General features: G+C 44.4%; 1 protein-coding gene across 9 annotated transcripts in view; it reads left to right on the top strand.

The window, feature by feature from the left end:
• Positions 1-22,345, top strand: part of CTNND2 (catenin delta 2) — a 930,830-nt gene that overhangs the window by 522,450 nt on the left and 386,035 nt on the right. For 7 of the 9 annotated variants that reach the window (XM_060295662.1, XM_060295656.1, XM_060295659.1 and 4 more), the window contains one exon: positions 2,230-2,803. The exons of 1 other annotated variant lie outside the window; for it this stretch is intronic. In XM_060295662.1, coding sequence (XP_060151645.1) covers positions 2,230-2,803 — 574 coding nt within the window. Of the gene's footprint in view, positions 1-2,229; positions 2,804-22,345 lie in introns of those variants that run through there. One more of the 9 variants, XM_070045126.1, reaches the window with a different exon arrangement.

Raw genomic sequence — 22,345 nt, 5'->3', positions numbered from 1 at the left:
TTCTACTGGGAGGGAAGCACAATTAGATGTAAGCAGCTCCCCACCCCCATGACTCTGGATGATATTAGACAATATCTCTGGGGTCCAGGTGAGCGCACCAGCTCTGCAGAGCTTCTCCACCATGGAAACCCTCATGCCAAAGCCTCGGGACCAGTTTTATTAACCATTCCTTCACTGATTCCACAAACATTCGTGGTATCTCTGCTATGAATCCTTCTTGTTCTCGTTGCTGGAGGCGCATTACTGAACAAAATCATGGAGCTTACATTTTACTTCCACTCCTACTGTTGGACTCAAAATAATTGCTTTGTGATGCTAAAGAAAAACCAGAACTGGATAGTAGTTAAAGTGGTAAATACCGTTTCGATTCAGAAAAGAATTTAAGTATTGCACTAGGGGAAGAGAGATCTCAGTATAGAACTGGGCTCAGTTTTGAAAACAACAAGGAAAAGGAGGAATGTTTAGCCAAGGAGTAGCTTGGAGGTCAGTGGGTGGAAAATCACTAAGAGGAAATGTCAGGGCTTGGGGGGAGATTCTGGCTAAACAGACCTAACAGGATTCTTGCTGAAGACAGGCCAGAGTGCTGCGACATTGCCTGGGAGATGGTGGAGAATGAGGAACTGGAACAGGTATGGAGGGTGACCAGACACTGAGAGTGGAGGATTCTTGCTAAAACTGGGCAGTGCAGAGCCATGTTGAGAAGGGAGTTCAGAGGAGCCTGACTAGAGTTTGGTCAAGGAGAGAAACTTTGTCAGTGGATTGATGAATACATACATATACACACCCACATATGCAAATATGTGAAATATATACATCATATATGAATAAATACACACACACATCTCCCACAGAATGTCTTTCAACAGACTCTCTTCCTATCTAGGATACTCTTAATAGAGGATTTTGATATTGGTCCACTAACTCCCTCAGATCTTCACATGAATCTGACATCCAGATAAAATTTGGAACGCTGTGTGTGCGATGGTCTGTTTTTTGCCAATTGCAGTTCCAAAGCGAGTGGAGAGGCAACATTGAAACTCTTAATGTAGAGCATCTGTTCGGTCTCTCTCTCTCCCCCTTCCCTCCATCTCACCCGCATCCTCCTCCCTACCTAATTCCCACCCCTAATTTCAGAACCTGCTCTCCCCAGTTTCTCTTTTTCTGTGTACAGTCCTACCCCCTTTTCACACCAGCCTGCTCTCAAAAAACTTTTCTGCTCCTCCGGGAAAGCCTGGAAGATCCCAGAGCTCCTGCCCAGAAGTGGTTGACAATGTAGTGTTTTCATTCGAATGCAAATTTATCTCTGGATCAGATTCAAGGAAAGTGCTTTCCCCTCCAACTGTCTCTCCAGCTCCACCCCAGCCCTTGTTGTCTTTTGTGTTCTTGAAAATAGACCAGAGGCAACTGGCTTTCAATTTGAAGACACAGCTGCAGGGGGCTCTTAAAAGCGAGCTGGAGAGAGAGAGAGAGAGATGCTGAAAGATTTGGAGCCCAGCGTTAAAATCTAGAAAAGGGAGGGTTTTTTTAGTCTTTTCATTTACAACTGCTCTGCTTCCTCTGGAAATGCTTTTTCTTTTAAAGCCTGAAAGCCCAAGCATATTTATTCCGACTTCATATTTTCCCCTCCTTTTAACTTATCCACAAAGAAGAACCAACGGGAAAATGGCAACAGAATAAACTCCACGAAGTATGCTTATTTCTTACGTTCTCCAGATAAGTAGGCAACTTGGCCAATTTCAGAGGTAGAAACTGTATCCAATGAAATGCCCGTGCGAGTGGGGGGCGGGATGGAGAGGAAAGGCTGGACGCCTGAATTTCTCGTTAAAACTAACAGATCGGGATTGCCTGCAGGTAGATCCCGATGGCCCCGCTGGCTGGCCTTTTCAGAGCGTTCGGAGACTATTGCGATGCCTCTGCTCTTCCAGAAACCTCTGAGATTTGTGAGCAGCATACGTGTCCCACTTGTCAGACGGGATCCCCATCCCCTGGTCAGCCGCCCTTTGCTCTCCGGTTTTTGTTTGTTTGTTTGTTTGTTCTTTCGGTCGGACAGGAGCCGCTCCCAAGCGGCCGGAGGGGCGCGTGCGTCTCCATACCCCGCGCGGTTCTGCTTCTCGGGGGCCCCGGCGCGCCCGCGCCGCCCGGGGTCGCCGGGGCCGGGCGGCGCGCGCGGGGGGTTCCCTCTGCTTGCCGCTGGCTAAGAGCGCGTGTTCTCTGCTCTCCCGCGCACAGGGCACCACGAGCCGCGCGGGGCACCTGGCGGGGCCCGAGCCCGCGCCGCCGCCGCCGCCGCCGCCGCCGCCGCTGCGGGAGCCGTTCGCGCCCAGCCTGGGCAGCGCCTTCCACCTGCCCGACGCGCCGCCCGCCGCCGCCGCCGCCGCGCTCTACTACTCGAGCTCCACGCTGCCCGCGCCCCCGCGCGGGGGCTCACCGCTGGCCGCGCCCCAGGGCGGCTCGCCCACCAAGCTGCAGCGCGGAGGCTCGGCCCCCGAGGGCGCCTCCTACGCCGCGCCGCGCGGCTCCTCGCCCAAGCAGTCGCCCAGCCGCCTGGCCAAGTCCTACAGCACCAGCTCGCCCATCAACATCGTCGTGTCCTCGGCCGGCCTGTCCCCGATCCGCGTGACCTCGCCCCCCACCGTGCAGTCCACCCTCTCCTCCTCGCCCATCCACCAGCTGAGCTCCACCATCGGCACGTACGCCACCCTGTCGCCCACCAAGCGTCTGGTCCACGCGTCCGAGCCGTACGGCAAGCACACGCAGGAGCTGTATGCCACGGCCACCCTCCAGAGGCCGGGCAGCCTGGCAGGTAAAGGGCTCGCCGCCCGCCTCCCGCGGCTCGGCCCCGGGGGCGCCTGGGCGCGTGCTGGGGCCCCGGGCATGAGGCAGGCAGGCGGCTGGGCTGGAGCCAACTCAGGCTGGGCGTGTCCGTGGGCAGGTTTTCAGCATCCGCTGAAGGAAGGGAAGGCCAGGGTGTCCCTAGGTAGGCTGTGGTAGCATCTGAACTCAAAGCTATCGGTTGCTTCTGTTTGGAAGTAATGCAGTCTCCCAAACTCTTAGTGCTCTCTCTCTCTCTCTCACTCTCTCTGTCTCTGTGTCTCTCTCTCTCTCCCTCTCCCTCTGTCCCCCTCTCCCCTTCTCCCTCTCCCTCTCTCTCCCTCCCATCCCCTGCCAATCTGAAGACGAAGATATCCATCCTTAAAGTCAAGTTTAATAAAGAATCACATAGGGCTTCCCTGGTGGCGCAGTGGCTGAGAGTCCGCCTGCCGATGCAGGGGACACGGGTTCGTGCCCCGGCCCGGGAAGATCCCACATGCCGCGGAGCGGCTGGGCCCGTGAGCCATGGCCGCTGAGCCTGCGCGTCCGGAGCCTGTGCTCTGCAACGGGAGAGGCCACAACAGTGAGAGGCACAAGTACCGCAAAAAAATAAATAAATAAAAGAATCACATAGACCTGTTGATCGTATCCAGAAAAAGAGTGTAGAGAATAAAAATAACACTTTCTGTGATCACCCAGGTAGTTATCTACATTCAGTTGTAGAAAAAAGTAAGGAGTTTTCCCAAAGCAGACATTCACCTTACAAAGATTTCAGTAGTAATGAAAAGTTAACCCATGATTAATTGCCTTGAATTTTTACTACTTTGTGATGGCTCGAATTTATTATATTTTGTCTAAGTTTAGTCACTGGGAAAAGGAAAGGATGCTCCCATACCTGTCATTGAAATTACATAGATTCCAGCAATGGGGAAAAAGTAACCAGTGATGAAGTCCCTTGAGTTTGTTGCCTGCTTATTAAAGGGACGGGGGAGCTGGGCTGGACTGGGGTTTGGGGATGAAGCCTGCTTTTCTCTGCCAGTTCGGAGGAGGTGACACTTCTGTGGTCGTTATGCCCATCAAAAACCAGGCTGAACTGGCGAGTGTCTGCTGGTAGCACCATATGTTCAGGTTAAACAAGACACTATGATTGAACGACTAAAGTTTTGTCTCCTAAAACATCTGACAACTAACCCGGATTTACTGTCTTTTTTTTTTTTTTCCTCTTTTGAAGGTATTTGGTAATTGTGTCACTCTAGTAACATGCTGCACTCATATGTTTCCCTTCTTGACATAAATGGATGACTGTGAAGATAAATAAGATTAAATAAAAGGAACTTGGAAGCATGCGAGAGGCATGTCCAAGGGCCTTTTCAATTCAACACAGTAATTGCTGGTGTGGACTGGCCTGGCGTAGCAGGACGCAGGCTGCAATTCCGCTGCCCCCCAAATCTGCTAAGAATGCTTATTCTCTCACTCACTCCTTCTCTCTCTGTAATAGAATTTTGGAAGTGACACTCACTGATGCCAACCTAGTGCCAGTATCCAAATACCTATTATGTAGGGGCTCAGGAGTGGCAATCTAGTTGGAAGACAGGGCTAGGGAGACCTGTATGGAATCTTCTTTTATATAAGTTTGGAAACTTTGTTTTAGAAGTGTGTAAAATAAGTTACTAGATCGTGGCAAGGAGTGGGAACCTGGGGGAGCTTGTGGGAGACTCAAGCCCCAGGACCCACTTCCCAGCCACCAGAGAGAAGAGGCAGCTCAGCCCCAGAGAGGCCCAGGTGACTTGCTAAAGGCCATTTCATCCCCTGCACAGACCTGGGGAAAGAAACCAGGAGTCTTAGCTTGCAGCTCTTTATCTCAGTGATCATACTTGCTAAACTTGGGCATGTTCCACTCTATCATTTTAGTAAAAATAGGGAGTGTGGGTCTGGTGGCGGGGGGATGTGAACGGGGCGGGGAGAGAGCCTGACAGCTCCTTATGTCACTGAATGTAGGAAGAGGCTTTAAAAGTAAATGTGTTGTGAAGATCGCTTGTACTCTAATATCTGGAGTGAATGTTTCTGAGGATATGATGCGCGCGCGCGCGCGTGTGTGTGTGTGTGTGTGTGTGTGTCTGTTTGTGGGTAGGAAGGCTTTGGCCAGAATTAAGAGAACTTCAGTTGTTCAACACAATCCCATGTGCCTTCACTTCCCTCCTCATTTCCATCCATTCCTCAAATTCTCTGACACGATTTCATTTTTGCTCCCTGGTGGGAAAAGAATTCGTTGTGCCATTGAAGATTCTTGATTTATGAGCTACAGCGAGCACTTTTCATGTTTGAATTACTTTGTTTCAAATGCATACTTTTAAATATTCATTTAAAGGTTTTTTCATGCAAATTGCTGCTGGTGGGTTTTTGAGTTCCAAATTATTCTATAACTCTGCATAAATACTTGGGTTGCATAAGATCCTTGGCCCTATTTAGAATTTAGCAAACTACGGCCCAGGAAAGGTGTGGGGACCGAGTCTAACCTTTGTGAGAGATCAGGAATCTTGGAGCTTTTGGCCTCCATACCTAAATCTGTATGCTTGGTACCGTTCCAGGCATCGTAAAGTTTGGAGCCACCTGGTTTGCTCACTGAAAGCACAAAGTCAAGACTGAAAAATAGCGTTTGCGTTTTCAGGATTGTGATTTTGGAGGTTTGTCACTGATAGCTAGGAAGTGTGAACACAGGGTAGACAGTGACTTACACTGTTGGGTGCATTCATTCCTTTAATTATTTATTAAGCATCTCTTAGGTACGGGCACTGATTTAGACCCTAGGGATACAGAATTCATCAATATCAACCAAAATCCCTGGCCTCATTTCAGCTGGAGAAGACAGAAAAGTCACAGGAATGCTTAGCAGAGTGGCCAGGGAAAGCTCCACTTGGAAGGTAACTTTTGAGTCAATTATGAAGGCGGTGAGGGTGCTGGCCGCATTAATATCCAGCGGAATGGTGTTCTGACCAGAAGGAGCGGCAGTCTCAAAGGCTGGTAAATGGAGGCGTGTCTGATGTGATTGCAGAAGAGCAAGAAGACCAGTAAGGGTGCATCAGAGAAAAGGGGGCAAAGAAATGACACAAGGTCAGCAAAGTGACTAGCAACGTGGGGCTGGAAGGCCTCATATCATCAGTCTTGATGAAGATTTCAGGATGCTGGCTGTGCCCCTCCCCAGGAGCTGTTGTGCATCTGTGCAGAGGAGGGACACAATGTGGCTTAGTCTGTAACAGAATACGCTGTAGGGGATCAAGGGCAAGAGCAAGAATACGTGTTGGGAGGTAATTACAGTAACATGTAAGCAAAAGACAGTGATGGCTTGGGCCGGCATGGTAGCATTGGAGGTTATGAAAAGTGGTGTAATCCTGGATATGTATATATGGTAGATCTGACCGGATTGTCTCATGGACTAGGTGATGACAGTAAGAGAAAGAGGACTCAAGGATGCCACCGACTCAACAACCAGTAAAATGGAGTCACCATTGACTGAGATGGGGCAGGATACAGAGGGATCTGGTTGGTTTGGGGGCAGTGCTGGTGTATTTCAAGATCATGGATTTGGACGTGTGATATCTGTCTATCAAAAGGTACATGTGAAGTAGACTGTTGGATACACAAGTTGGAGTTCAGGGGAGAAGCCCAGGCTGGAGATAAAAATTAGGGAGTCATCAGCAAGTAGATGGTATTTGAAACCATGAGTCTTAGAAGATACTACATAGGAAGTAAGTTTAGAGAGAAGAGGTCCAAGGACTGAGCCCAGATGCCTCCCACCAATGTAGAGGTCTAGGAGCTGAGCGGGAACCCAGACAAAAGAAAGATAAGCCAGAAGTGTAGGTCAGTGTCATTTCTTAGAAGCCAAGAGAATAGCATGTCTCATGTAGTTTCTAACAAAAACTTAATGAGGTAGGTGTGATTCTTACCCCCATTCTGCAGATTTGAAAACTGAGGCTTATTATCAATGATAAGTCTCTTGCCCAAAGTTATCGATACTTTGGCTGGAAATGACAGGGATGCGATTTGAACCTAGATCACTTTGAATCCAGCATCTCTATACTCTTCAATACACATGATACATGGATAGAGGTAGTGTATTTTGTGTTATTGAAGAAAAACACCAAAGATGTAGAAATACAGTATAAGTTTTCAACTTATTTAGATGACCAGTGATTTTCAAGAAGCAAAAATATCCCAAAAATGTGTCAACATCCTGTTGAATATGACTAGCAGCACCAATTTTTGTTCAATTTCATAAAGCAGATTACATAATCCTTTCATTTTCCAGTTTAGAGCAAAATTAATCCTGTTAAAAATAGAAATCTGAGTTGTAAATATGTATTAAAGTTAAGTCGAACATCAGAAGCTTATTTTTAAGTAAAAATGAAATGGATTAAATGAAGATTCTTAGCCAACGATTGTAATCAAAACTGACCTAATATGGAGAGGAATTTGGTCCAGGCGTGTCTGTCTTGTAACCCTGCCAAAGGGACATCAAACGCACTGTTTAGAGGGGATCACACACTATAAATCCCACATTCCACGTATTTGGAGATCTGATTCATTCCCTGATTTGTTAATACTTTCAGGTGCACCTGTTATAAGAAAGAAAAAGAAAATAAAAAGCCTAATCCTAGATAAAAAGCTTTGCAATCTGCACTGTCAGGTTCTCAGAGGAAACCTGAAGTCTCCTCAGGTAATGAGCGAGTTTGTTTATCCCACAGCCCTTGGGATGTGGTCGGAATGCAATGTGATACCTGGCTGCTTCAGCCCCTTTAAATTGCATTTCCTGAAGGTGATCTCTCCCTGCCTGTGGACAAATGCTTGAACAGCTCTTGTGAACCTTCTGGCTCACCCTCAAGTGAAAAAAGAAAAGAAAAAATCCCAGTTTAGATTTACTAATTAGAATGTGATCAGCCTGTGATATCAGTCAACACTTTCATCTTCTTTCCAAGGTGGTTACAGCTGGCTGTCTAGAACTTCCAGGGGTTCTTTGGAACTGGACCTCACTGGGGACCCTTCCCCAACTGCAGAAGCTCCAGTGCTTTCCCCGCTGGCCATGCCCCTCAGCCCCTTCCCCCTCCTGAGAAGCTCATGCTCTCAGAGCCCCGGCCCTGCCCAGGCATCTCCTTCTGGCTCAGAAAGTAAAATAGATCTCTCTCTTGCACTGTGCACTGAGCCATCCTGCACCCCAATGCACCTGGGGAGTATGGGCCGATTCCCACTCATTGACTGTCTCCAGCTTCCACCAATAAAGTGATGATTCAGCCAGCCATTTTCCCTCTACAACTCTGGGATCCCATTTCACAGCAGGGAACCCACATCTGAGTGGAAGCCCTCTCTCTCCAGGCTTTCTTTCCAGAGACAGCAGGTGCTAAAATCTCTTCAGCAAACCTCCTCTGTACTTGCTGACCCCTGTCTAACAGCCTCCATGTGCCTGGGGGCCCGGGACTCCCAGACATTCCTTTTAAAGTCACTCTGTGCAGCATCTGATTGCAGCTTACATAGTATCTGATTGCTCTCCAATTGCTGTCCATCCAGGTCAGACAGCAGCAGGCAGTGTCGTTTTAATATCCCGTTTCTGTGAGTTAATAGCTGGATCTGGAACTAAGTGTTTGGGATGCTAGGGACCCCAAAGGCTTTCCTGATGCCTTTCTTTTTTGTTTATTCACAGAAATTAATATCTTCCCTTCTCTCCCTACCACATGGCGACCTTGCTAGTTAAAATGGGGTAAACAGGTCTTTTTTGTTCTTTTGTAAGAGAGTGGCATCTTTATGTAGACTTCTGTGCTAGCCTTTCCAATGTTATTGATACTTACATGATTTTGATCATGCTTTAATTTAACAGGGAACATGTAAATTTTAAAAATGACAGTGTGTCTTGGACAACAGTTAAGCTAACATGGCTCTCTCCGCTCATTTGCCTCCCCCAGCCTCAGACCCTCTGAAAAATAGAGTACAGAATTACAGTGGAGAATGCAGTCACAAAAGAGACAAGAACACAGAGACCAGCGGGTGGGTGTCACCAACAAGCAAGCCATTGAAAATGTTCTAGAAAGCAGAGTAGATAGGAATGATAAGCAATGAAAATGTAGAAGTTTCTCCCGAGAATCTGCTATGTCAGCGTGGTGGAGGTGGCTGTCTCACGTGAATGTTTGGCCAGGTTCAACCTTCAGAGTTCGGCTGGGGGGCTGAAGAGAAGTGAGGCTCAAGGTGGAGGGATTCATTGAAAGCCAGAGCTTGAGACAGTAGCTCCCTCCTCCCATTGCATCCCCTCCCTCCTACCAAGATGGCGACCCTGTGGCCAGCGTTTACTCCAGGGGGAAGACCAGGTGTGATCTCTTAAAAAAACTGAACAAACTGCCTGAGAAAGTGAGACTTCAGTTATGGCTGTTAGTGGCCTAGATAAAGTTCATTGCATACAGGCTTGTGGGGTGATGGGCTGGCAGGGGGCTGAGAGCTGCCGCCCACATTCTCATTCTGCAGGAAGGCTGCCAGCCCATATGCCCACCCTCCTCATCATAAATTCTAATACAGGGACGCACAGTGGAAAACATTTCTATTGATGTCGTAGCAGAAGACGCTGCCTCTGGGTTTCTCCTTCTCAAATGTGAGAAATTAGCAAGGATTACTGAGGAATTTGGGTGAATTAGTGGCATTGAAAAAAAAAAAAACAGAAAAATGAACTGCCTCTCAGAAGAAACAGAGATGATTTACAGAAAAGGGGGAGATTAAAAGAAACAAGATAAAACTTTAGATTCAGTACTGAGAAAGATTTAAGAAGATCTTGTATTTATTAAGTAAGAACTGTGTTGATATGTGAAAGGATCAAAGAACAAGAAAATCTCTTTAGGCTGTAAAAAATATAACTACCCACATTAAAAATTTGATAGAATGAGTGGGAAATAGTCAAGGAAATCACTGGGAAAGGAGAACATAAAGGGAAAGAGACAGAAAATGAGAATAATGCAGCAAGAGCCAAAAAGGACAAATCTGGGAGATCTGACATATTACTAACAGCCCCAGAAAGAAAATGGAGAGAAGCAAATTATCGATGAAGTAATTCAGAACAATTCCTCAGAGCTGGGGGACCTGTGTCTTCATAGGAAATACCCTACACTTGGAATAGAAAATATTTCATCTTCTACATCATGAAATTTCACAGCACCGACATAAAATAGACCCTGAAACCTAGGGAGAGGAATAAAACAGATGCCACCTGACTTTCAGTAGTGATATGGTAGGAAAAGAACCCTCAGGTGATGCTCTCAAAGTTCTGAGGGAAAGTAATTTTCAAACTAAAATCTGTACACGGCCACATTATCCGTCATCTATAAAAAGAGTATCAGATATTTTCAGACTTGCAAGTACTCATGAAATCTCTCTCTTAGGCACCTTTTCCTAGAAAGTTACCACAATTGGAGGATGTATTCTAGCTAAATAAGGGCATAAAACAAGAGGAAAATATGGTACCCAGGGAAGCAATGTATGCTGACCAGAAGGGCGATGGAAAGAAATCCCTGGGGGGTGGAAAGGTGAGACTCAACACATGAATGTTGACAGTCAGGAATGGAATGTTGGGGAAATTCCAAAGGAGTCTGAGGCATCTTAATATTGGTGACAGAGCAAGTAGAAGCATGAGTAAGAGTACTGAATTTACTTGCAGTTGTAGAAGAAATCATTGCATTATGTTGAGTTACACAAATACAGGATGCAGTGATTAACAGCATGGATTGAGGGGCTAGACAGACATGGGTGCATATCTTGGTTCCATTACCAGCTTTGTGACCTTGGGTAGTTGAGTTTGGTTCAACAAGTCTTTACTGAGCACCTGTTTTGTGCCAGCCGCTCTTCTAGGTGCTGGACACACATCTGTGAACAACAGAGGCCAAAGCCCCTGTCCTCTTAGAGGTAATGGTCTGATGCTGATAGGATATTAGGTGGTGAGAAGAGCCAGGTGGAGAAAGACTAAGAGAATTAGAGATGTTCTAGGGCAGGGTGGCCAAGCCCTCCACGATAAGGTGTCCACTGAGCAAACACCTGAAGCCAGGAGCCATGGCGAATGGACCTGGGGAAGGATGTACCAGGCAGAGGGAATAGCCAGTGCAGGGGTCCTGAGGTGAAATCATGCTTAGCCTGTTTGGGGAACAAAATGGGGCTTCTCTGAGATTGTTTGCGTATCCTATTGTGGGGATAACAATACTGCAGCAATTATACAGAGTCATTACAAAGATCCTATGAGATTGAGATCATGCCTATCAGTTGTTTATTAGCATGTCTGCATGTTAAAAGGGCCCAATAAATAACTATTGTTACTATGGAGAATCATGATATCAGCCCGGCTCTACTGGACATTCACATACATATACAATGAAAGTCATGACTCCGGGGGTCTCCCTTGACTGGAAGGGGGTAGGAGTGATATCAGTTCAGAAGTATCTTGTGATACCAAAGCTGTGAGAGAGGACCAAAGGCTGGGGGCATCCGTGGAGGGAGAGGCACATCCAGGTAGGAGGATCAGGAAAGGGCTCTTGAAGAAGGCAGCATTTGAGGGGGGAGTTTAACGAAGTGCAACCGGACAGGTTCAGTCAAGTAGGAGAACGAGGTATAGCTAGGGAGGGACGGGCTACATGTCGGTTATGGGTAAGTGTCCAGTGGTGCCCTGAGTCCATGCAGGTTTAAGGTAGAGCTTAGGGCAGGCACCGGGGATGTACGTGAGGTCGAAGCCACACGTGGTCTGAGGTCTGCTCTCCTGAGCTTGGCTCCAAGGAGGTCTGACCACACTCAGGAAGCACGTGGGAGCTAGGGGTGGTTTTTCTGAATAGAGATTTTTATCCCACTTTTTTTTTAATCAGGGTCCATGAGATTTTTTTGAAATAATAATTTCACCAGAACACCTTGTAAGCTTCTTTTCACTTGGGATTAGGACCCCAGGAGTATGGGAATGACTATTTGAGACGATGGACGTGGAGGCAAGGTGAGGGTGTGAGGGGTTTGAAGAGGAACGGATTAAAATAAAGACCTGATGCTGCGAGGTGAGGCCGAAAATGGATGGATGGATGGATGGATGGGTGGGTGGGTGGATGGGTGGATGGGTGGATGGGTGGATGGGTGGATGGATGGATGGATGGATGGATAGATAGATAGATAGATAGGTAAAAATAAGGACCTACTGTAGAGCACAGGGAACTCTTCTTAATACTGTGTAGTGACCTATATGGGAAAAGAATCTAAAAAAGAATGGATATATGTTTATGTATAACTGATTCACTTTGCTGTACACCTGAAACTAACACAACATTGTAAATCAACTCTACTCCAATAAAAATTTAAAGCAAAAAAGAAAAGGGACAAGTTCTCCAGCCCCAGAAATGAGCCAACTCTCAGGACAATCCCCTTTTTCCCTCATTGAGAAACAGGCCAGGTAGTGTTCAGCCAGGTGTTTCTTTGGTCCTGAAGTCTAGAAACCCGTCTTATTTCCTCAGTGCTGCAGATCACGTGGACGGCTGGTAGAAATAGGAGTCTGCTGGAAAAATGCTTTTAGATATAATGTCGAATCAGAGAAGGAAGTGATAAGATGGGAAGAGAGAGACACGGAGACACACGCAGCCCTGCCTTGGTTGGTCACCTGGACTGTGGCTTCCTAGGGGGTCCCCAGCACCCAACAGTGAGAAACCCTAGCTTGTATCTGACGCCATGGTGTGAGTTTCTTCCACTCGTCAGACTCCGTGCTTCTGAACTTAGGGCCAATGGGACATCGATGGTAAAATAATGCCTTGGTTCCTCCGCAGTGCTTACACAATTTAGGTCACCGGTGTGGGTTAATTTGGGCAAACAGGTGTCTGTGGTAGCCACTCACGTTAAGTATCAATGATCCTAGTTAGCCAATATCTCTGCGTTTATAAGTGTGAGGCTTCTCTTAAACATTTTTTCTTTTTATCTAAGCAAGAGGGATTATGGAGAGAACAATAGTTTTAGTAGCTGTGAAAATAACCTTCGATAATTAATAACTCAGAATCTCTCAAAATGGAGTTCATTTGCAACCGAGCCTGCATCAGAATCCCTCCCACCACAATATTTAACCAATGTGCATTTTATAATTTTTTAAAATTTATTTTATTGAAATATAGTTGACTTACAATGTTGTGTCAATTGCATTTTGTAATGTTAAAAAATTTGTCATATATTTAGTCCATGTTATACATAATATATATGTTACGTCTAATACATATTTCTGCTTATTATCTACATTCTAAATGTATGACAAAAATCACTATGCACACACCCATGTGTATGTATATATACATACACGTATATGTGTGTGTATATATATGTGTGGGGGGGGGTAGTTTTATATATGGATAAGACTTTGCATTTGCCATGGGATAACTAAAGTGAAATACCTACAATCTCTAAAGGCTAATCTCAAGCAGATCTATTGATCAATATATGTATTTTTTTTGTGCTGTGTATTACGAAAGCACTGACTTTGCTACAAAGAAGAAAGTATCCTGAATTTTCTGCAATCAGAAGAGGCAGAGCATTTAAATAAGTGGGTTTATGGGCTCCCTGAGGGCAGCTGAGCCTTCTGCATATTTCAGAATGCCTCACCACGCCTCATCTAGTAGATATTCAACAAATGTCTTCAACTAGCTATTATAAAGCTAGCTGGTTGGTGAAAGTGTTACATCCCATTGATAACTGGAAATCATCCTTAGTACAAAGCGAAGCATGAACACAAAGAGATACCAGGTTCTCCCCAAAGTGAGTGAAATATGAAAAAACTACCAACAGCTAACAGAAAAACTTGGCTCAATGGGTATTAAAAATCTGAAGGGTAAAATGCCTGTCCTCTCACCTCTGAGTTTCCCAGTGCTTTGGAAAGTGGCTTCCTATGTCTTTAGGTATCACAGTATTAACAGACGCCCAGACAGCGGTCCGTGGAATGTCATAGGCTCACCTGGAGAGCTAGCAGCTCCCTGTGTGTAACTCCAGAGACGAAAGCGATCATAAAACAGACTGCTTATTCTGTGGCGTCTGTATATGCTAAGGACCTGCCCAGGAACCTGCAGGTAGAGACTTGGCAGCAAAGGAACCAAAGAAAACCATTAATGGTCTTGACCCAGTGGACTTGAGCAGCGCTTCAAATTTCTATTTGCTTGTAAATATCTTCACACATACTTGATAGCATTGATTTTTCCTGTCTGGGTTCCTGGATGGTGCCTGGGCCCACGGGTGCCATGCTATTAAAGAGGGGGAGCCCGTCCTGATCTGGACTGATACCTGCCTGCATTCCTTGGCGTTTCTGGCTTCAACCCTAGCTCTCCTTGAATGGACTGGCAACATATGAAAGGGGTCAAAACCTCCCCTAGGAGATAAGTGCACACATACGCGCGTGCGCGCGCACACACATGTATTCATTTAGGTCATAAGCTCAGCTGGTTAGAATCAGATCGTGCCACAGTCCCTTCTGTGGCTGAGTCAGTAGCTGATTGTGGTTGACACTGCCACAAACAGACCCTTCGCCTTGACAGTCTTCTAGCATATGTAGTATTTGTTCTGCACTGGAAGAATCAATACAAATTTCTGTACTAGAAAAGCACCGGTAACATCACTACTGTACCATAGCAATTGGTGGTTAGTAGTAACTTCTTTGGATAATGTAACAGACCAAAAAAAATGGGTGGGAGAATTAATAGGCCTCATCAATCGTGCATTTATTAGGGAGTTAATGTTTTAATATAACTTGTATTCAAATAATAATTACTCATGTGTAATTCAGTGACTAACTGGATTCTAAAACACACACATACACATATTAAAGCTTTTACCAGAAAAGAATAAAGGAAGAATTTTAGTCCTCGAAACTGTTTCTTACACAGCATAATTCCTCCCCTCTCAAACTCTTTTTTTGTATGCCAAGTATTATGTTGAGTAAAGTAATAAAACTTTAATAAAAGTGTTGATATACAGAAATTATAAAATGTAAATATAGAGAATGACTAATCTATGAAACATCTTATTTGCCATTTTTCCCCCCAAAATTATGTTGAGAGTTAATGGTGTCTTTTGCTTCTGCAATTATCACTAACGCCATTCCATGGGTATTGGTGAAACATAGAAAGCGGTAGAAAAATGATACAGGGAGAATACATTTGAAGTTTGCGTTTTATCAGATAAATATCAAATTTTTGAAAAGGAATGTATACATCTATCTATTGTATATCTAGTACAATCTGAGTAAAAGGCCTCTGTTTAAGATGCTGAGATGCAGAACCTCTCAGTTCAGATATTTTTCAAAATATTTAAAGCAATTTATGAAGAAAATTACATACCTTAGCTTACTTTTGCCTGATACAACCCTTGTCTTTATCCGTACATTGAGAATTTCCTCTGTGCCCTTTGATGGGCAGAAACCACATGCACAAAAATGAAAACTGAGCTTTAGTCCCCACAGCAGTTAGCTCTTTGGAAAGCAGAATGATTTCCCATCCCTCCCAGCCGAAGTCTGTCTTTGCATCTCGATATAACAAAAAAGATGGGTCAGAAACACCTTGTCCTGGATTCTTTTCTTGCGAAGACTCTTAATTGTCCCTAGCGATTGGGTCTGGGAGCCAGACTCCAGATGTACTGTTGGAACGTTGCACTGATGGGGTATTGAGAAGCATCTGTGGAGAGAGAAAATGACACTCGTTGAGTTTTATCCGCCTTGTTGATGAAGAAGAGTATCTGTGTGGATGTGAGACTATCTCCAGGGCTCCAGAAGGATGCCAAAGTTGAAAACGTCTAGCAGGCAAGGTATACATCCATAGCTAAATCAGTAAGTCCTGGCTTCTCAAAGGGTGGTCTGTGGACCAGCAACACCAAGATTGCCCAAGACCTTGTTAAAAATGCAGGACCTCAGGCCCTTCCCCAAACCTGTTGAGTCAGAACCTGAATGTTAATCAGGGGACTCATATGCCTGTGACATTTTGAGAAATACTGAAACACACAGCTAGTCCACTCAGAGCTACTCTCTACCTACCCTGAGATAAGAAACCAAAAACAGACGGGCGCCAAACCACCACTGTCTGTCTTGTGTGTTTCACTAGTACTAGTACCGTCTTAGACAAGTAGGTTTGCACAGGCTCTTTACTTGGAGCTATGTGTGAGTTGACACAGAACAACATCCAGTTCAGCGTGGGCAGGGAGCCACATGACCCTGGACTGAAAATAAAAATGGAAATGGTCCATCCTAAGAATGCAAAGATGTCAGACTCCCCATTACTCATGCTTCATTACCACCGTCTCATCACTTTGTGCATGCCTGCCTGTCACAAAAGGAATTGAACAAAAGAAGCCTATTTTTCTAACAGCTTGGGAAGAAATGCTTGTGGTTAGAGAGGAAAGACAAGGAGATAAGATCACAGGGGCACACTTACTGCTGCATCCTGACCAGGGATTTTGGCCTTTAAATTATTCTCACTGTAAAGTATTTGAGCCCCAATAGATGACAGTATTCATTTGGTAAAAGGTGAGGTAAAGTGTCGTAATTACAATAAGTTGTATTGGAAACTTTATCAAGAAAATTACAGAAGCAAATGCTTCTGCGTTTATTCATTGTCAGAGACCGTGTGAGCGTTCAAGTTCTTCGTGATAGCAGCAAAGCTGTATTACGTTGGCAAAATATAGGAAAAAGCTAGGATTTATGAAAAAGATGGAACAGGAGGAAATTTTTTGCTTTCCAAAACAGACTTATCATAGAATCATTTTATATCATCAGATGGCCTGTTTGTTACATTGAAATTATTAAGCTTCAGTACAATTTTACCACTGAATACAAATGAATTAATAATCTCCCTTCCAAACAAATATGGCTCGTAGCCTATCGTATAGGAAATGTGTCCATATATTTTAACATTTATAACAATATGAGATAAGATGTCAAACTATTTCAATGAATGATGATCATTTGCAAATGAAATTTAGTGCATGGACTTAACTCAAGATACACAGGAAATATTTGAGGGTCCTTTAAATACTGAAATTAATATGTGAATTGGCATAGGAGTAGGAAGTAGATTTTGGAATTTTGATTTGTGTCAAAAAGCAAAAAGCAAGAATAAATCAAGTAAGTATCATGGCGAACATTTCTTACATCTAAGGTGTAATATTTGCATCTCTTGGCAATTTACTTAGAACCCATTTATGATATTAAAAAGTTAACCAAAATTATGTGACCTTTTGTATTTCTGAAAGTGCTTTTGCTGAGGTCATTTTTCTCCCAGGAGTTTAATGATAACAAATATCAAGCCAGACTTTTTAAGAAGTTCAAAGTCCACAGAATACCTAGTTCAAAGCCATAAACTCTCACAGAGGGAAGGCGTTCTGCCTACACAGGCCATGCTGCTTGGCCACGTCGCCTAGTGATGCCAACATATCTGCAGGGAACATACCCTGAAATCAGAGCATTCAGCAAGGAAGAGGTGCAGTGGGGATTTGCGAGGGGAAATCTGCTTTTATTCCAGGCTCTATGTGTCTCTATAAAAGTCCTATTTTGCCCTTCAAAGATGTGGTTTCACTAATAAATAGCAATGCATGAGCTGATTGCACACAGAATATTTTTAAAAAACCCTGAATTCTTAGATTTTACTTTGGACTTTACTTCATAGCACAAGAAGGTTATAGCTCTTCTTCTGAAGACAGCTCTTCATCTCAGAAATGAAAGTACTCAGCTGTGCCACCTGGTCACAAACTCATCGAGTCAGCTTGCTGTGGTCCACTGACCAGTATGTCGTTTAGGTCCTTCCATTTCTTTGCAAATGAGTATGTGAAACTGGCTCCCAAATTTGAAGAGAACAGGTCAATGGCAGTGTGTCCTTAAGAACCTAATATTGATATTTCCAAATGAAAACCTGCAAACATTGTTTCTTTGCAAAAGCAAGTGAATTCACATTGAATTAGAGAGCCAGAAATTGTATAGTATAGAAATAAGAGAATGTGAATGGGTCCCAGTGAAAAACAGAATGAATTTGTTTCGTTCTGTTCAGTAAAGTAATTGGCATAATGTGGTAGTAAATGATATTATTTGAAGAAAGCAAGAAATGGTAAATTGAGGGTTGTAACACATTAGATACTGATTTCTTTCGGATATGCCTGTCTCCTCTCTCTTTGATTTATCTGGGACAGGGAGGCTGTCAGGGTGATTCCTGTAGTAGAGTAATGAGGCATATGGGGTGCCCATTAAATGCACCTCACCGCTCCAGGCTTAGATGGACTGAGTTAGAATCTTTTGGGGGTTGTGTTCGGGAATCATTGTTTCAAAGTCTCGCAGATGATTCTGCAAGGAAGAAATGAAGATTTGAGAACTAATCCTATTCTAAGGAATGAAAATTCAAATGCAAATATATATATGTATGTATGTGTGTGTATATATATGTATGTATGTGTGTATACATACACACACACACACACATATATATATATATACATATATGTATTTGAGCTGAATCTTTGGTCATGCAGTTCTCATGAGTTCCTTAAGTGTGATCTCCTGTTGAATATTTCAAATGCTTTTGCTGAAAATGTGGTTACTGTGATTGTGAAATTGTGAGTTAAAAAATATCTGTTCAGTTTTTATAATCAGTTGTGGTATGAACTTATAAAGAGTTCGTATACTAACTGGCATTTCTTTTAAAAGACAATGTGGTGGTCACTTCTGTAAGTATTCTGAATTGACTCTCCGACAGAGGGCCTTTGCTCTCACTTCTGGTCCCCTCTATCTGACAAACACATGGATCTCCCTCCAGCATGGCTCCCTTAAGTAGTCTGCTGCTGAAATGTCAGATCCTCATAAAGAACTTTCCTGACCACCGTATGAAAACAGTATACCCTCCGACACTGTCTACCTTCCCCACCCTCCTTTATTTTCCTTCAGTACCTTTATCTCTAAATGTGATGACTGATTTATTTTCAAGGCCAGGGACCTTGTGAGTCTTAAGCATCATGGTGTCCAAAACTCCTAGAAGTTGCTCACTCAGTAAATATGTGTTAAATGAGTGAATGTATCAATCAATATGGATTAACTGGCACGGGTGAACGCTCTAGGTAAAATCTAGCAAGTAGAAATTTATTTGCAAATCAGTCTAGAAGTGTTTTCTTTTGCTGGTCAAATGGAACAGAGCCTGTTGGATTCTCTCTCTGTGGGGTGGAGGCATGAGACGAGCAAGGCAGTGAGGATACTTTGCCCTTTCAGCTTTGTAATTACTTTCCATGTCAAGAACTCCCTGCAGGTCCATCGCTGGCTTCCTTCTGGATCAGCAGATGTTTGCTATCTTCGCTCAGCAAGTTTAATTTATGCCATATCCCTTTCTAAAAAGGATTCCACCTTCTCTTGGTTATTTCAATATTTCTTTCCCTTTGAACTTCATTCATTCCTTCATTCTTTACAATTATCCATTAAAAAGCAACATTAATTTTTTAAGAAAAAATAAAACCTTAAAATTTACATTTTCCAATGATATTTCACAAAATTATCAGCTTTTTTTCCATTTATAATATTTCACAATTAAATCTCTTAAGTTGTTTTTGATATTTTGATAGTTTAAATTACAGTGTTTGACTGTGTTTTAGAATCAAAAGATATATTTTCATGAGATAACAATTTCTTGATTCTAAGATCGAGTGACGTGAGAATACCTATGTTTACGCTGCTTTATCAATTGCAGAGCCCTTCACACAGATTTCTCTGACCTTGATCCTCCCACAATGCCATGTCATACAAACACATACTATTATTTGTATTTTTTTTAATTTTTATTTATTTATTTATTTTTGGGTGTGTTGGGTCTTCGTTTCTGTATGTAGGCTTTCTCTAGTTGCGGCGAGCGGGGGCCACTCTTCATCGTGGTGCGCGGGCCTCTCACTGTCGCAGCCTCCCCTGTTGCGGAGCCCAAGCTCCAGACGCGCAGGCTCAGTACTTGTGGCTCACGGGCCTAGTTGCTCCACGGCATGTGGGATCTTCCCAGACCAGGGCTCGAACCCGTGTCCCCCACATTGGCAGGCAGATTCTCAACCACTGTGCTACCAGAGAAGCCCTATTATTTGTATTTTTACACTAGAGGTAACCAGGGCTCAGAGAGGTTCAGTGACTTGCCTTGATTTGCCCAGCTGGTTAAACACAAATCTGGAGCCCAAATCATGTCTCCCTATTTCAGTTTGTTTGGGAAAAAAAAATGACACAAGAAAAGAGCAGTAGAATTACTACTTTAGATGCTATTTTAGTTTACTTCAAACTGTTGGACATTATACGTCTGTGCTCCTAAGGCCCCCTTTTGTGTGCAGAATTGGAGAGGCAGCCATGCTTTCAAGCTTCTGTTCCCCGAAAACTGGGTTCACTTCTTGGTGGGTGTTGAGCCAATAGCCACAACCGAGCCAAAGAGCAGGGAGAGGAAAGATTTATTACTCGCAGCGAATAAGGAGAACACAGGGGATCTTTGCCAAAGCAGAGTCTCCCCAAACAGCAAAATTGGGGACGTTTTAAGCTAAGGGTCCATGCATCTTCATGAGGGGGCTTGAGCAGAGGAGAATTCAGCATAGAACTGGGGCACAGGTTGACAGAGGCCAAGCTTTAGCTGATTGAAGTCAGGAAGGTCAGCATCATCCTTCCATCCTCTACCGGAGTGAGGGTTTTAGTTTCTGCAGAACTCAAAGGTATATTGTTATGTATATCCCTTAAGGAACCAGGACCCTGCCCCAAGGCTGCACTGTTGTTTCTTGAATGCTCCTCCCTTGTTTCTGCATTCCCTCCCTTAAGATCACTAATTACTGAGATGTGTTCAACGGCAAGCACTGTAGCTAGGCGTAGATCACAAAATGGCTTAGACCAAAATGGGTTCTCTTCTGTCAAGAAAGCCATTCCTGGTTCTCTTTCTCCAGGGACTCCCTAACCTACCTGCTTACACTTCTGTGTAGGAGTTGCTCTTGTAAGTGGTGGTGCTGGAGTGAAGGTACCTACAGAGCTCCAGGGGATGTCCCAGGTCTAGGGCCCCTCTACTCTCCAGGGTCCAGTCTGCCCTCTGAGCCCCTGGAGCCCATATCTCCATCTGTTACCCAATGCAAGTTCCTGTGCCCGACGCACAGTGAGACAAACCCAAACGTCAATGATTGGATCAGAGAAAGGTTTATTGCAGGGCCAAGGCCAAGCAAGGAGAATGGGTGGCTTGTGCTCTAGATACCCCGAACTCCCTGAAGGGTTTCAGCAAAGCATTTTTAAAAGCCAGGTGAGGGAGGGGGTCACAGGGTATGTGATCGTGCACAGTTCTCTGATTGGTTGATGGTGAGGTAACAGGACAGTTAACATTATCAATCCTTAGGCATCTGTAGGTCTCGGGGCTCACGGTCATCCAGTAGTTAATTTCTTCTATTTGGTGGTGGTTTTAGCATCTGTAAAACAACTCAGGAAGCGTACATCAGATACTGTTATCAAGGTACTTCAGAGAGGAGCTACAGCAGAGGACATGGAGGGAGGGGTCTGTCCCAGGAAGACCCCATAGGGTCCTGCTTGGTTACACATCTCTGCCACAGAACTGAACCTTTCCTCTCACCTCCCATTACCAGCGCCACAGCTGAGTGGCCAGGAGTGACCTGTTCTGAGCCATCTGAACATCCTTCCAAGTCAGCCCTAGCAGCAGTGGGCCAGTGACTGAGGTCCTAGGACACATGGTAGCTCTTGTGCAGCAAATGTCTCAAGCCTGTTCCTACATCAATTTGCAGGTTCTTCCCAGTCCTCCAGGGCTCCTGGACCTGCAGGAGGGCCTGGCCTGCACAGAGCACCCATGTGGTTGTTACACTACCCTTCAGCCCTCCTGGATCACAACCTCTCTTAGCCTGTAAGCTGAGCATTCATGCTTTAGATGTGAGTCTTAAAACCCATTGATTTCAGAAACATACTATATATATATGAACACTGCCAGGGCCTGGGCTCTCTAGACCCAAACTTTGTCTTCTGAAGAGGAGAAGTAGGACGAGTAAAAGCATATGATAGCATTGAAAGGTTAACATTGGATGCTGTAAGCGTTGTGGCAGAAATTGGTCATAAAGTCTGGACACAGGTATTATACTTGCATGACCTGGGTCTGCAATGGCGGGGGACCGGTTGATGCAGTTGGGCTGGTCCGTGGGGTCTGCTTTCCCTTTTCTCTTGGGCCCATCCATGTTTCCATTGCCCTTTGTCACACTGCTGTTCTGAGCCCTCAGCTTGGTCCAGGTGAGGCTCTCAGAATGGTTCTCCACCAACATAATTGACCTGGACATCTGTGACATTTTAACGAAGTCAGTTTCTCCAGCAATTTTTCTTGTTAACATTGTTTCAGTTTCTGGCAAAGATGCAGATGTTTACAAGTGGTGTTTTGAGTCCAGTGTTAACGCTGAGAACTCACTGTCAAATAGAACTAGATGGTAAAAGAAAATGACTACTAAAGAAAAGCGTATTTTCTTTTTTTTTTCTTGTTTTTAAATTGGAGTATAGTTGCTTTAC

This window comes from Globicephala melas, chromosome 3 (genome assembly GCF_963455315.2).
Source record: "Globicephala melas chromosome 3, mGloMel1.2, whole genome shotgun sequence".
Lineage (NCBI taxonomy): Eukaryota > Metazoa > Chordata > Mammalia > Artiodactyla > Delphinidae > Globicephala > Globicephala melas.
The sequence above is the reverse complement of the archived record's forward strand: the minus strand, read 5'-3'. Positions and strand labels throughout refer to the sequence as shown.